Genomic DNA, 15388 nt, shown 5'->3' on the forward strand with positions numbered 1-15388 from the left:
GTGTGAGGGTGACAGAGCACTGGCACAGGCTGCCCAGGGAGGTTGTGGAGTCTCCTTCCCTGGAGACATTCCAAGCCCACCTGGATGGGTTCCTGTGTGACCTGCTCTAGGTGACCCTGCTCTGCCAGGGGGGGTTGGACTCAATGATCTTTTGAGGTCCCTTCCACCCCCTAACTTTCTGTGATTCTACTGGTAAGACATGAAATGTCATGTTTCTCAGAATAAAATGAAAAGGCTAAAAAGGGCTGTCTAAGCCTAAATCCTCCTTCACTTCCCTCATGCAAGATAACCAAATATGGGTTTGGTACACTTAGAGAAATATAACACACATTTTTAGCTCCCAGTTCCTTCTTCTAGATTTATGGTGGATACAGCACCTGGAAGAAGTAAGTTCTTACAGTCTGCATCCCAGACACACAAAGCTACGACTGTTGGACAAGATGGTTTTTCCATCTACTGAATGCTTAGCTTATGTGTGCCTAAAAATGGTGTACAAAAGGAACATACTTCTCCTTATCAGTTTATAATGGCTATACAAAGCAAAGTACAACTCCATTATGGGTGGATATTGCCAAGTAAATTGCACAATTACAGAGTAGATATGAGATACATAGATATATGCTCTGCTGGCACACACTGGACAAAGATCAGACTGGAAGTAAGGTACTGCATGGGAAGGGAACTCCACTGCAGGATCACAGCTTCTGCCATGAACACTGAAAGGGATGTGTTCAGGAACTCCAAACCAAACTATGGAAAAAAACAAATGCCCAGTGTCTACTGGAACAGTGCAGTTTTAAATGTTGCTACCAAGGGACTCATCCAGGCATCCATATGGGTCAGTAATCTGCTCCAATATGAGATTGAGCCTCTGACAGTAGCCCAGATAAGTCCAAAGACAAAGCTCAAAGACAGAACCACTTTGTGCTGGGCACGAGGGAAACCTCTCCATCATTCTGGCAGGACCCTAGAGCTGGGCATCCACATACACACACAAAAATGAAAATGAAGTGGACTAAATATGAGACACACATTTCCTCATTAAGAGAGAAGTTCATGATATTTTAACTGTTAGAAGTAAAAGGAGGCAAGCAGCAACTATATGGTAAGGTGGAAAATAAAGTTCTTAGCATGCCAGAGCGAAATTAAACTTGCTCAATAATGTATTTTTTTTTATTTCTAAAAAGTTTCTAGTCTTTTCTGCCTATTGTATTTGGTACAGGTGCTTACAAACAGCTGCAAGATATATCTAGGTTCTGAGGTACATATAAAGAAAAATTTGTCTCTGTATAAAACATTGCATGATGAGAAAATCCATGCTCTCAGTGGAAGCAAAACATGAGAAAGATGACTGAATCTGTACTACTATTCCTTACAACAAGACAGCCTTTGTTTTTAAAATATGAAAAGTTGCCTAAAAATACAGTTGATTTGGTCATGTTGCATACATTACACAAAATAAAAGTACAGAAGCTTAAGACGGAGCTGTCAAGAGATTTCATTTTTATTTAAAGTTGAAAAGAAAGTATTTAACATTTCTGGACACAAATCCATCAGATTTACCTTTTAGAGGAAAAAACATACGAACAGGGAAGGCAGCAAACCTGCCTAGTCTGGCTTTTTGAAAGCTGCTTCTGTGTTTTAAGCGGCACTGTGGTTTAAAATATTATAATAATCCCAATGCAAGGCATCTGTGGATAAATTATAGCTGAGACAGCCAAAAGATATTAGAGTTATCAGTATTTCTCAATTATTAATGAAGAGAAAAGCTGTCACTTTTTTTTTTTTTTTTTTTATGCTGTTCCTGGTTTTTTTCACCATAGATTTGGGATACCACTGGGGACCAAAGCTGTAACGATGCCACACAGATGCTTTGGGGATGTCTAAACACTGTGGATTGAAGTGGATTCCCTGCTAATTAATAGAACTTCACAGGCTGAAGTAGGTCTTCCTTTGGCAAAATATTATAATAAACCCCCAAACAAATATGTAAGAGTGTGGCAAAGTAGCAGACCTCATAAAAAAGCACCTTCCCTGTTACATTTTAATTGCTTTTTTATATACATAAAAATCTTCCTTTGACTTATTAACTTAAGTCCTATGCAAAAATATGCCTTTTTCAATCTTTGCTTTCTTATGTACCCTAACTGAAGTCAATACCAACAACCAGAAAGAAAATTAACATATCCGACCAGGTTGAGGTGGTGGTTTTCTGTTTGCTTGCTTTAAACAAACTAAGTAGTATTTAGGATTTTCAGTTGTAAAGCAAAAAAATCTGTAGATTCCAGCTTTTAAAATTCACTTTCACGTGGGAAAGATTCGATTAATGTGACAGATCTCCTACCTATGGTATTTTGACCCTAAAAAAAGGAAAAAAAAAAGAAAAGATGCACTTACTTTCTTACTTAACCATCAGTATAGTTTAGATGTGTGCTTTCCTGGATCATAGGAAGAAACCTGAATTGGTAAAACATCACTATCTGAGCAAAAGGGGAAACCTTATTGACTCCTCAAGCAAAGCCAAAACAAATTCGTGACCAGAGAATAACCCACTCCAAAAGACTCTTTTATTTATAGAAGTTACAAACCCATTAGTTTCTATTTAAGTCAAGATTCATTTTATAACAAGATCCTTCAGAAGATGTATTAACTCCACAGGAAAACTAAACTAAAAAATTTTACAGGAATTTTAAACACAGAAGTAGGGAGAGATGAGAGGTAAAAGAGAGAGAGCTATTTCAGAGGTCTACAAACACTGCCTTGAGGAGATGCAGACAGCAAGAATAAAACCACCCAGCTGTCAGTACAGGACATTCTTAGTAAGGACAAAGAGTTGCTTCCCTTTGTGTCTAAGACACCATCCTCATGGAAATAAAAGCAATGACAGAAACAGTAAATTTTTTTAGTTATACAGTTGAGTTGCAATTACAAAAACACAGTAGGTAAACACCTGGACTCATCTTCATATAACTTTGAATTTGGACTGTGCTCAAAAACGAAAGGTTTCAGAGATGGTGTCTGTAGGTACCTGTAGGTATCTGCTTTCTCCCAACACTAACATTTGGGGTCAACTCATGGTGCCAGGCAACTGATCATGAAGCACTTGCAAGGCAGAGACCCCACCTGCTCTGTACAAATTTGCCCAGGTGATATAGGCTGGCACAAGTTTAAGGACTGAAAGGGAAAAAACCCATTTTTTTCAGGAAGACCGAATCACTTCAGAACAGTGCATTTCCAATAGGGTCCATATGGATTTTAGTTTCTGTTTCGGGTTGCTTTTTTGACCATGTTCTTTGGTTAATCAATGTATTTCCAAGCCCGTTTTAGAATAAAATATCCTGAAAATGATTAGGGGACTCTCATCACCCTGATTTTATGGCAGTGCTATACCAGGGATGTAACTCCTTATAGTGCAAGCACAAACGAGGCATTAAACTTACTTTTCCAAAGAAGCCTTTGAAGAACTTCCTTTCCTGGAGGAACAGGGGGGACAAGTCGAGCGCTATTACTGTAGGTAGCTAAAATGTCCCAGGGTTTTAAACCAACAAGCACACACAAGAATAGGGTTTGGAGGGAAAGGAAGGGGGTTTTAGAGTTATCCACAAGAAGGTGCGACAGGCAAATGTGAAAATAATCCCACGAAAATGCAGATCAAAGGGCACGCACACAATTCTAATAAGCTACTGCCCTGAAATTGGTGGAAAGAAGAGAGCCTCAGCCCCAATTTCATGCAAAGTGGTTACTTTATTTTCACTCTCCCTTGTTTAGTTCCCTTTAGTTAGGTTATAAACCAAACTTGGCAGCAGACATGGTGGTTAAAGAATTGAAATACTACATGGGCTCTTGTGAAATGCAAAGTTTCAGTCAGTTTGCTCTGTATTGATCACTCTTTCTTAAAGCAAATGCTTTGCAAGCTGGAGAAATATGTATGACTGGTGTAAAGCAAGGGTTAAGCACCACTTAATTTTATTCCATTTTTTTGTTACTTCTCTTACACTTCACATTTTGGACACTCTTTTCTGAACTGTGAGGAATTTCATCTTACCTTGTGGCACCACTGAAACACAAATGAGATCCCTGCCTCTTTCACTCTCTCTAAGGCCTTCCAAGGCTTTAAACAGTGTTTATACAAATACCAGATGTTCATTCTACAACTCTGAATAGACAGGCTGAACAAGAACCCCTTAAAAAGTCAGCTCAGAAAGGGACAAACAGGCAAGCACAAAGATACCAAGAGCTGAACTAAAACTTCCTGAATTTCTTCAGCCTGGAAGTGATTATATCAATTGCCCAATTCACAGAAAAAGGCAGCACACAATTTTCAGGATATTTGCATGCAGTTTAGTTTACTGGCTTTATTTTGTTACCAGACGGTGAAAAGTAAACTCCAAGATCTGAACTGATTTCCTGAGAAAACTTCACCAGTCCTGGTGCCCTGTGAAGGGGTCACAGGCTGTTCCACCTTTGAGAGAAGCTGGCATGAAGCATATCCCTGCTCCTGCCATCTTTCCAAATTGTTCCACTTGTAAGAAAGCTACGGTATGGTAGGAACAGGGAGAAGGTGGAGAGCTGCAGACGAGACACAGAGCATCTTCATGACAGCCCCCAAATTCACACTCTTCAATTCCAACCTGCTGATTGCCAATAACAAAACTATATTGAAATGATTGTTACACATACCCTGAGGCAGTGTTTTGATAATTGATTGAAAAGTGAGGTTAGGTTTAAAACAAAGCTATTGCTCTGACATAAGCCAACAAAAGCCAGGAAACACAAAGTTAAGGAGGGAGCATCCATCTCGACTTTGCCTTTGCTGACTTCTGCTGCTGTGGGGCTCTTTTGCCCAAGATCCTTCCACAGAGCTTTCTACTGAATATCTGTAACATATTTATATCAACTCAGACACTGTATAAAGAACATGTCTAAGTTCAGTCAGTTGAAATGCTTAACAATTTTTTGAGGCAGGAATGGTTATGTATTTGGACAGGATATAATGAGCACTAGGAGGGGAATTAATGGATTAATCACAGTGTTGAGTATATAATGAGAAGGGGTTGGATGCTGCTGCCAAGTTGAGCAATGACTACTGCATTACACTAAATAACAGCCTTTTAAAGATAGCAAAAGCTAAAGAGATTCACCAGAAGCTACTTCATTTCTAGGTGATGGTTAATTTGGCTTTCAGCAAAATGCTTGTTAAACAAGATTATTTTTTTAATATACTAGACAGGGTTAATGGAAAAGGCATCATGCAAAATTGTTTTTAAACAACACTAAGTTAATGTAGTTTAGAGATAACTAATGCATGTTTTAAAGTATTAAATTATGTCTCTTTACCTGCTAAAACAAGAACATAAATTAAAACAAATGCATCATTTAAAACAAAAAGTGGCAAGTTAGAAACCAACACTACACGCTAAAGCTGATTTAAAATCAAAACATCACATGAGAGAATATATTTTTGTCTGTTTATGATGTTCCCATACCTGAGCCAAATACACTTCTAGGGCCCTTACAAAGTTATTTTCCAGTTTGTGCTGAATTTTTTAAATTCAGTAAAATAGTTCTGAGGAAACCATTTAGAGCTCAGTGTCCAAATACAAGGATCCTAACCAGCTATGAAACATATAGATCTCTAGTAAGGGAAAAATGCAAGTTCCATTGAAAATATAAACCCCTGTTAACAATAGACTGACAGCTGAATAAATGGGCTTCTGATTTATTAATGAGACTGTGGTGCCATTTCATCAGAAAGAAAATAAGGGCATAACTCAAGTTTGTCTTAATTCAATCTAACCAATAGTATATACTGCACATTACAGTATTGTTGGTGTGCAATTTCAGAGCTATAAAACTACAACATCCAGTATGGATGAGGGATTCTCTAGGTAAAAATGGCTTCTTTTATTCAGTTATAAATTAAACAATGCCTGAATAAACTGCCCACCATCATTTGGTTTCAAGTTCTGCAGGATGCAGTGCTCAAAAAAAATTATGCTCCATTAAAAGAGCAGGTAGTAAAAAAGAAACCTGGAAGCTTGTTTCCCACAATAAGGAGAGACAGAAAGATTTGTCTGCAACTTCTCTTTCAAGAAGTAAATCAGAAATTTAACTGTTCCTAAAACCAAGATTAACACTCTTCTATACTCTTCTTGAAAAATCCCATAAAATGTTTTAAAATCCAATAGTCAACCCTAAAAAAAAGAACACCCATCAGTTGTCCAAATGAATTGCCAACTGTTGGAGGATAGGAATTTGGAGAAAAAAATTTAAAGTAGAGAGAGACAAAACTTAATTTTTAGAAGCTGCAAGATATAGAGTATTTCACAATTCTGTCTAAATTTTATTGGCTGGATTTATAAGATGTCCACACTATCTGCAGAGACAATAAAGGTTAAAATAGGCCACCATATGAAGTGAAGTGCAATTTCTCTTAAGCTAGGCTTCCAGGCTGACCACTGCACCTCAAACTTGTAATTCTGTCAAGGTCAAGAGAAACACCATCAAAATAATTATGTGCTGTGAAAGCAAGAGGCTACCAAAAGAATAAACTGTTTTCTTATCACATCATCCAGTGATCTGGCTTTGGCTAATTAAGAGAACATATTGTAGTCTCAAGAGCTTTCAGTAAGAGCAGAGTCCTAAAAAAATGCCCCCAGTTTAAAATCTACATGCTGGGGGTGGGAGGCAGGGCTTGACTTGAAGTGAGCAGCTCCAAATGAACCTTGGATCTGATGAAGCCCAGCAACTAAATTGCAGAAAGTAGTCTCAGTGATCTGAATCTCCCTCTTGGAGCCCAATGAGAATTTCATTTCTGCTTCTCAACATCCAAGACTGACAAAGGAGACAATGCAAAGAGCAACTACAGGAGACAAGCACTTGTGGACACTTTACATACAGGCATCAACAACTTCAAAGAGCAGAAGAAATCAAAACTATCTGAAGAAAAACATTGAATTTATGAAAATGGGTAAATTGATGCCATCCACAACCTGAAATGGTGACATGGCACAGAAGAGGGAAATGAAATTATTTACTTCCACAAAATGCATTGTAAAAGCTGGATATCCAGCTGCCTGATATCTGAATCAATAATTCAGGTGATCAAGAATCACAATCCTGGAGTTGTCCAGACTCCAGAGTAACTGAGCAGTTTGCTTCTTTTGTGTCTCATTATTTTTAAATTTAGCTACATTTAAGTGGCTTATGGGCTTTAAGTTTATTAAAAAAAACAACCTAGAGGACAACTACTTTACAGCATAGCTCCCCAGGGAAGAGAATGAGAGAAGCTGCATAAAGTAGATATTGCAGTGCTATTTGCTGTGCTAAATGAAACTATTCCGATAGAAGAAAAACCAGAACAGGACAAAAATGGATGCAATTCATTATGTGGTCAGGACTTGCATTCTAGCTACATAAACCAAATCCACATAATAAACAAAATAATTTAAATTTTGTTCAGCCCTTTTTAAACAAAATCAATCACCAGTCGCTGTTGGACTGAATGGAAACAGATGGGATGTGACCACTCTACATTAGCTGAGAGAGAAAAGAATGAAGAGACTTGATTTTAATCAGAGTGCTAAACCAAATCAGAAACAGAAGGCAGAAAAGATAACCTAAAATTCTCTGTTGTGTGCTAAGAGGAAGGGAAGAACAGATTTAGCTGAAAGTCATTTGAGCTCTCACATTTGCTGAGGAAGAAAGTGATGTCCAGTAGTTGGTATCCTAAGTTAGCAAAGGTGTAGTAGGAGTGTTTGATCTACTTTCAATAATTTTGAGCTGCAAGGATATAAGAGCTTCTTCATCTAAAGGCATCACTAAAGAATGCGTGTAGCTAAAACACACAAGAGAAGTGATGAAAAGGATTGCAGTTCTCTATCTCCATTCAAACTTCAAGTTTTAATGCCCCTTCTCCTTCTGTTCTCTTCAATGCTGTTTCAGCCTCAGTTCCTGGACAGACTGACCACTGATTTTCTGGAATTTCCTATTATCACAGAATTTTGTGATATTACTACTGCAGGAAAGAGATGACAAGGCCTCTTCAAATGAGCCACAGAAATACAAAGAGCTTTGAACGAGTGCCATTTACAGGAGCAAACGTTCACAGAAGCCAAACTAAGAGCAGCCCACTTCATGGCATATCAGAATTAGGCAGCCTTTAGGCCACTTTGAGCAGATGCAAGCCAGATTATTTCATGCATGACTACAATGTTTGCAGTGCATTAGAAAAAAAAAGCAGCCTGAATCAAGTAATTTTTTTTTTTTTTATAACAATGGTGAATTAAGTCACTATTAGAGTGGCAGGCAACAGAAGGAGAGAGGGAGAGGAAAAAAGAGAGAAAGAGAGAGAGAGAGAGAGAGAGAGAGAGAGAGAAAGGGAGAAAGAATTGTTAAAAAACAACAGTTGAAGTCCCATGTGGGTACCAACTTAGCCTGAAAGGTCACAGAGGATTTTTACACATTTGTTTTGCAAATAGTTTCTGCAAGTAGAAAGAACAGTTGTGACTCTCTCCCTCTCATCACCAGCTCAGCACATCCCCCTGACTGCAGCAGCGTTCTCAGACCGGCCAACTGCCCTCCTAACACGGGTCAAAAGTTCAGTCTCAGCTGGGGCACTGCTGCTGGACAGACCTTTCCATGTGTGCTCACAGCCCCCAAGCCAACTGTTTCATGAAACAAATATACATACAGATTTCAGTCTCTTCACAGCATCTTCACAGATGTGCATTCCTCTGGATTCGTCCACCTCGACGTGTCCCAAGTACTGCAGGAAAGAGAGTAGGGAGAGAAAAGCTTAACAGTAGCTCCCTGAACACCCCAGGTTTAAAGAGCCAATCTCTGAACTCATCTCAGCACAGCTGATAAAACATTCACATTTATTTTGAGACCTGTATTTGGAGGTTTGACTTTATATGGGGTACATATAAAGCATCAGACATCCAGAAATTTTGAGGGAAAGACTTTCCTTGCTTGGGGGGAAAATGAACTTGGGAAGCAGAATTGCATTTTCCTCCTAATTCAGCACGTGTTTTAGTCACTTTTTTCACTAGCATCAGATAAAAAAACTCCTTACATCAATACAGAGATGATTCTGAATAAATTTTTAATACTGATACATATATTTAGTATAAAAACCTGAATTACACCACACAGTGAGGTAACCAAATATACTTGAATGTGCATATCCAAGTACAAGAAATTTCAATGCTGCAAATATGGAATGATGCAAAACATCCTTCTTTACCCTCCCTTTTTTTTAAGTAACTGTACATCAAAACTGTTAACCTTCATTAAACACAAGGCTCTTTTGTGGACACTATAACATTGTTTTGCCAAAACTTTTTTTAAAATACAAGTTTTCTGCACACTCTCAAGCACTACGTAGAAAAAAAGCTCCACAAACCAAAGACAAACAGTGAATAGAGGCTACGAGTTACAAAGCTTTTAAATTAATAACCCAGAATAATATTAGTCTGCTGAGAAAGCAGTTTCAAGAAATACACTGGAGTTCAGTCCTCAGAGTACTGTGGATAGAGTCATTTTACATTCTGGGTAAAAAAACCTCAAACTTCTGTTTTAAAATTTCTCCCTAGTTCTTTTTGATAGAAGGAAGCGTTCACCCAGAAACATTCATATCCTTATTCAGAGTACTTAACTCTTGAAGAAAACTACAGAACCTGTTAAATAAAAGTCTCTGAAGTTTTGTAATAGGAGGTATGAGTCAAAGAAACTTACACCAATTTATGAGGCACTGTAAAATTGTATGCAATTCAGCATTTATATTCTAGATTAGCTAGAGAGTGGATAAATGTTTTTAAAATGTCATAATCAATACTTGGGTCACTTAATGCAGTGGTAAACCTGGATTTAATAAGGTGTTGAGGAGTCCCATTCCATCACAAAATATTCTGTCATGAGTTATCTGAAATCTCCCAGTTTTTGTTTCATTAATTAGGATATCAATACTTAAAAGATGGAGAAAAAAAAAGATTTAACTCTTAAGCACCATACTGAACCGTTCTATCAGAGTAACATAATTGATTCAACCAAATGGACAAACTCACACTGTTTTAAGTCCTTAAGAGAAATTTCAAAGTTGAGGGTTCTTTCATGCAAGGCAAGATTCCCCAATAGAGGAGACTCCACATATCCACAAATATCTAACTGCTGAAAGATGTAAAAGATTTTAAGTGACAATGGACCTTCATATTAAATCTCAGGATGTGGCATTTTTTAAACAGAATAAATCTGAAAGGAACAATTCTGAAAGAATTCCATTTCAACCTGCCCTCACAGCTGGAGAACAGCTTGAAAAATAAGCTGTAGTAAAAACTACCAGGTCAACAGAAGAGATTTGACACTTAAGAGCTTCTTCTCAGTGAGTTCTGTGAGACTGAAGCTCTATAATTCAATGCTGGAGCTGCCAAAATATCAATTGTATTCCCTCAGCTGAGCTCACTGAACACTCATGCAAGATCTTCCCTTGTCCAAAGCACACATTAGCTGGAAAATTTTAATCCTAAAAATACACAAACAGTAACAATTAAAGATGCATTGTGTCTTTAAGTACTTTTTTACGTCAACAGCTATTGCAGATGGATCTTGAGATTTGCCATGACTCTTCCAAAGTTCCAGAGATGCAGAATATCTGTGGTTACATGTATTTATCACGGAAAAGTTTTGTGTTTAGTAACTTCCAAGTTTGTAAAGCTTCTTCTTAAAAAGGGAAGGATGCTGAGGAAGGAACAATGCTGAGGTTTACAAAGGACAGAAAAAATAGCGTATGTATGCTATGAGCCAGTTAATGGCTGTGCAAACCAGGTGTATCACACATATAGAGGACAACTTTCATATTTCCAGCACTACTGGCACATCTTATTTACCCCAATGAAGGCAAAATGTTTCCAGATGAAAATCCAAACCATTCAGCTTCAGCATCTGACCACCTGCCTTTTGCTTGGAAAAGGGAGAAACAGAGCAGGGTGAACACTGCCTCTTGGCACACTCCAAAATAGGAAACCATTTTCCCCTGTGTTGTCAAACCTCTGTTCAAGTCCCAGGCTCCAATTTTCAGCAATCAGTCATGCCAGGGCTGCCAGGGACAGCAAGTTTAGCTGCAGTTGTCAGTACTGCTTCCACTCCAGTGAAAGAGGACATTATTGCACATATCGAGTGCATCTACCCACACCAAAAGGGTACAATCCACAAACCTCATTGAGCATCAATCAATTCTGAATTATAAAAGAAATTACACTGCCACACAATACTTCTTTATGATATAGAGGACAAAAGGTGCTTTGTTTGCACTTACACTTCACAATCTAAGTCATTCATCAAAAAGAACTCGTCCTGCCCATTGCAGTTTTTGCAGAAGCCAGAAACTCCCTGCTATCAGTACCAGTGGCCCTGTACATTGTACAAGGCAGCTTCAAAATTCTTCCTGTTTGGGTTTGGTTCCCACCCCCCCCCCACCCATAGGGTGGAGTGGTTGGTGTTTTAATTCCTTATAGATAACAACATATTTTTAAAGTTCTTGTAAAAATAAATTTCAGCTGTACAATCAGAATGTAGGGTCCTAGTTTTTGTTTGGTTTTGGGTTTTTTTCTTTGTTTTCGAAGGGGGGTTGTTTATTTGTTTTCATTTTTGTTATTGTTTGGTTTTGGTTGGTTGGTTTGGTTTTGGTTTTTTGTTTGTTTTGGTTTTAGCCAAGTCTCCCTTAACCAAGGGGTCCCCTTCCAGGTCTTCAGATTTCTTCCAAAAAGCCTCTTGCCCCCAAGACAGAAACAGCTCATGTTTAACCAGTGCTACAGTAGTTATCTTTTAACAGGTAGTAATAAAAAATGTAAATATTTCTTCAAGAAATTTGGCCAACAGCTCTGCCACAGACTGAGGCCTTTGCTTGTAAACCTACACTGTCATCATCAGAAGTGTTAAATTGTAATCATATCATTATCTAAACTTAAACTTGAAATATTAGCTCAACTTATTAGTGCAGCAGCACTTCATAAATGACATTACAAAATTTAATGGAGACAGTTAAAATACAGCTGCTAGTTTGATTAAGACATGGTCTGCTTCTTATAGCCTGAAATGGAAGTCAAACACCAGGATTCAGGTCTTAAAAATAAACCCCCTTTGTCCTGCCACATGGAAGAGATTGCATGGAAACCACTTTAAAAAGCAGATACACAAATCCCACATTTGTATAGACAGCCTTCCAGGCTCTCTGAAACTAATTCCCTTTTCATACTAAAGGGGATGAAGCATACTATGAAGTGCCTGGGAAGTAATTTGTCCTATGAAAGTAAAATCTCATGCAAATCCACCAATGTAAGGGGTGAGTGTCAGGGAGATGGAGTTAGGCTTTTCTCAGTGGTGACCAGTGATAGGACAAGGGGTAATGGGTGTAAATTGGAGCATAGGAGGTTCAAGTTGAATATCAGAAAAAATTTTTTTACTGTAAGGGTGACGGAGCCCTGGAACAGGCTGCCCAGGGGGGTTGTGGAGTCTCCTTCACTGGAGACATTCAAAACCCCCCTGGACACGTTCCTAGGCGATGTACTCTAGGGGGCCCTGCTCTGGCAGGGGGGGTTGGACTAGATGATCTTTCGAGGTCCCTTCCAACCCCAGTGATTCTATGATTCTATGATTCTATGAAGGGACATCACCACACACAGATTCATCACCACACATCAATGTGCACTGCATACACCACACCATGGTGGCCAAAGGCTTGGCAGAAGAGCAAGGAAGGAGGTAGCCCAGACATACTTGCAAAGAGGCAGCAAGTTCTTTTCCATCATCAAAGTGCACATAGGAGGAATGCAATATTAATATTGAATGCATTCCTACTTAATTTCCATAGCAACCAGTGAATGATAGGCAAGACATCTGCAATTCTCAGTCATAAGATGTTCTGCAAGAGATTTAATTGCCATACCAGAAATTAACCATTAATGCTTTTAGAGGAAGCTAAAATCCTCATAGGCAAAGTCCACAGGCAAAGTAAGATAAAATAAAAGCTCTAATCCATATAAAATACCTTCAGCTATAGTCAGCTAGAAAACCCCTATAACCAAACATTTTTTAATAGAAGCATTGCTTATATTAACATTTTCAGAAAAAAACACTTTAAAAAAAGGATGAGATGATGTCAAGCAAGTAATAAACAAAACCTTCTCCTTCTCACTTATGGCCTTCATGTTGTATTTCACAGATGGTGGTGTTCAGTATCACTCAAGTTGAACAGAAAGCAATCAACACATGAGGTTAAACTGGGATCTAGCAAAAGACCCTTAGAACTACAAAGTGTTTGAGAAACTATTTTTTTTTCAACATCTTAAACTTTTTCCAACTTAGTCGAGAAATGAACTACTTGACTTACCGTATCAATAATGTTTTTTGTGAAGCTGTCCTACTGCTTTCCCCAAATATAAACTTACTTGAATTTCTCCTAAAAAACATCAAAGGCTGCTGTATCAGACCAGAAACACAAACATGTTTTAGCATCCACGTTCAAATACAATAAATTCTGCCCCCATCTTCCTTTTTTTTTTTTTTTTTCTTGCCTTTCATTTCTTTCACAAATACTTGGCAGACTCAATTATCAAAATTTCAAAGTTCAGTAACAACAGCTGGCAAAATGAAAGATCCTTCACCAAGAACTCCTTTCTCCTGCACAACTCACTTGAGCCAGGTTTGTTTGTTCAAGCCTGGTAACACACTTGTGATAATAATACACTATTACAATCCCTCTTCCAGACAGATACAGCTACACAAATCTCTGAAGTTCCCTCTGTATTGGGAAGCAATAGTTCTGAAGTTCCCTCTGAAGTTCCCTCTGTATCATCAGCAGATGTTCACACGTGCTGTTCAATTTCCGATAATAGATATTAGCAGAGCTACTGAGATGATTAAGGGAGTGGAACATCTCCCTTATGAGGAAAGGCTGAGGGAGCTGGGTCTCTTTAGTTTGGAGAAAAGGAGACTGAGGGGTGACCTCATCAATGTTTTCAAATATGTAAGGGGTGAGTGTCAGGGAGATGGAGTTAGGCTTTTCTCAGTAGTGACCAGTGATAGGACAAGGGGTAATGGGTGTAAATTGGAGCATAGGAGGTTCAAGTTGAATATCAGAAAAAATTTTTTTACTGTAAGGGTGACGGAGCCCTGGAACAGGCTGCCCAGGGGGGTTGTGGAGTCTCCTTCACTGGAGACATTCAAAACCCCCCTGGACACGTTCCTAGGCGATGTACTCTAGGGGGCCCTGCTCTGGCAGGGGGGGTTGGACTAGATGATCTTTCCAGGTCCCTTCCAACCCCTAGGATTCTATGATTCTATGATTCTATGATTAGGTCTTCAAATAACACTTGAAATCAGATGCAGGAAATTATCATAAGCCTTGACCAAGGTGTCCCATGGTAGGAAACTCGCTGCCATAGAGCACCATTTCCTTGGTATTTCCTTGATATTTCCTTTCTTACACCACCATTCCTTGGTATTTTTCCTAGCAGTAGCAACATTCCTTTCTTGCTCTGTGTAAGTACTATTCTCTCTGTCACTGGGGTACTCTTTGTAACAGTAAGACTGACTGCTTGGCACCTGCATGCATAGATCTGCTTCTGGAATTGCTATTGCTCAAGAATTAATGCCTGAGCTCCAGAGTTTCACAGTGAGATGCTCTCCTGCAACTAGACTTGAGCTTAAATCCAGAAAGCCTGAAAGCTGAGCTACTTTCCAGTTGACTCCTGTAAGATTTACATCCCGCTGCCCAACACACCTCTCATACTCATACTCCTGCTTTTTAATTTATTAGTTTGAAACAGATGTTTGCTTAAACAGAGCTGCAGAAGCACAGACAGAGATTCTTATGATTAAGCACCAACAAAGCTGAATTCTGCTACAGGTCAGTTACAATGCTACCCTATCCTTGGGGTCCAGCTTCTTCCAGTTCCCGAAGTCATGAGAAATTAAAAAGTCTCATGAAGCTGATAAATCCCCCAAAACAACTGCTAATTGCCTCTGAATAGCATGGGTCAACAGGATCAAACTCTAAAAACAAAGCAGTGTCTACACCATTAATTCTCATCACCTCTTCACATCACACCCACCTAAAAGCCACACTGTGCATTTGACTTTCCAACTGTATTTATCAGTGTGAACAGAAACAACACTGTGAGGGAGTAACAAACACTTCCAGTTAGAGCTATTGAAGATGCAGTGGGAAACAAAGCTCAATACAGGATACACAAATGCTATATTCTTCATATTCTCACAGATCCCTAAAATGAGGCAGAGAAGGAACTCAGGAGGTTATGTAGGACAGCACTTGCCTCAAGGCAGGCTCCACATCTACATCAGAGAAGTCAGCCTTGAACTATTATGACGT

The 15388-nt window shown here is 38.8% G+C and overlaps 1 protein-coding gene across 16 annotated transcripts in view; it reads right to left on the reverse strand.

Moving 5' to 3' along the window:
• Nucleotides 1–15388, reverse strand: part of NUMB (NUMB endocytic adaptor protein) — a 98927-nt gene that overhangs the window by 16483 nt on the left and 67056 nt on the right. For 9 of the 16 annotated variants that reach the window (XM_071744618.1, XM_071744611.1, XM_071744622.1 and 6 more), the window contains 2 exons: nt 8693–8767; nt 3441–3518 (listed from right to left, as the gene is read on the reverse strand). In XM_071744618.1, the coding sequence (XP_071600719.1) occupies nt 3441–3518; nt 8693–8767 (153 nt within the window). The remainder of the gene's footprint in view (nt 1–3440; nt 3519–8692; nt 8768–15388) is intronic. The other 7 variants (XM_071744621.1, XM_071744616.1, XM_071744620.1 and 4 more) reach the window with 2 other exon arrangements.

This window comes from Heliangelus exortis, chromosome 5 (assembly GCF_036169615.1).
Source record: "Heliangelus exortis chromosome 5, bHelExo1.hap1, whole genome shotgun sequence".
Classification (NCBI taxonomy): domain Eukaryota; kingdom Metazoa; phylum Chordata; class Aves; order Apodiformes; family Trochilidae; genus Heliangelus; species Heliangelus exortis.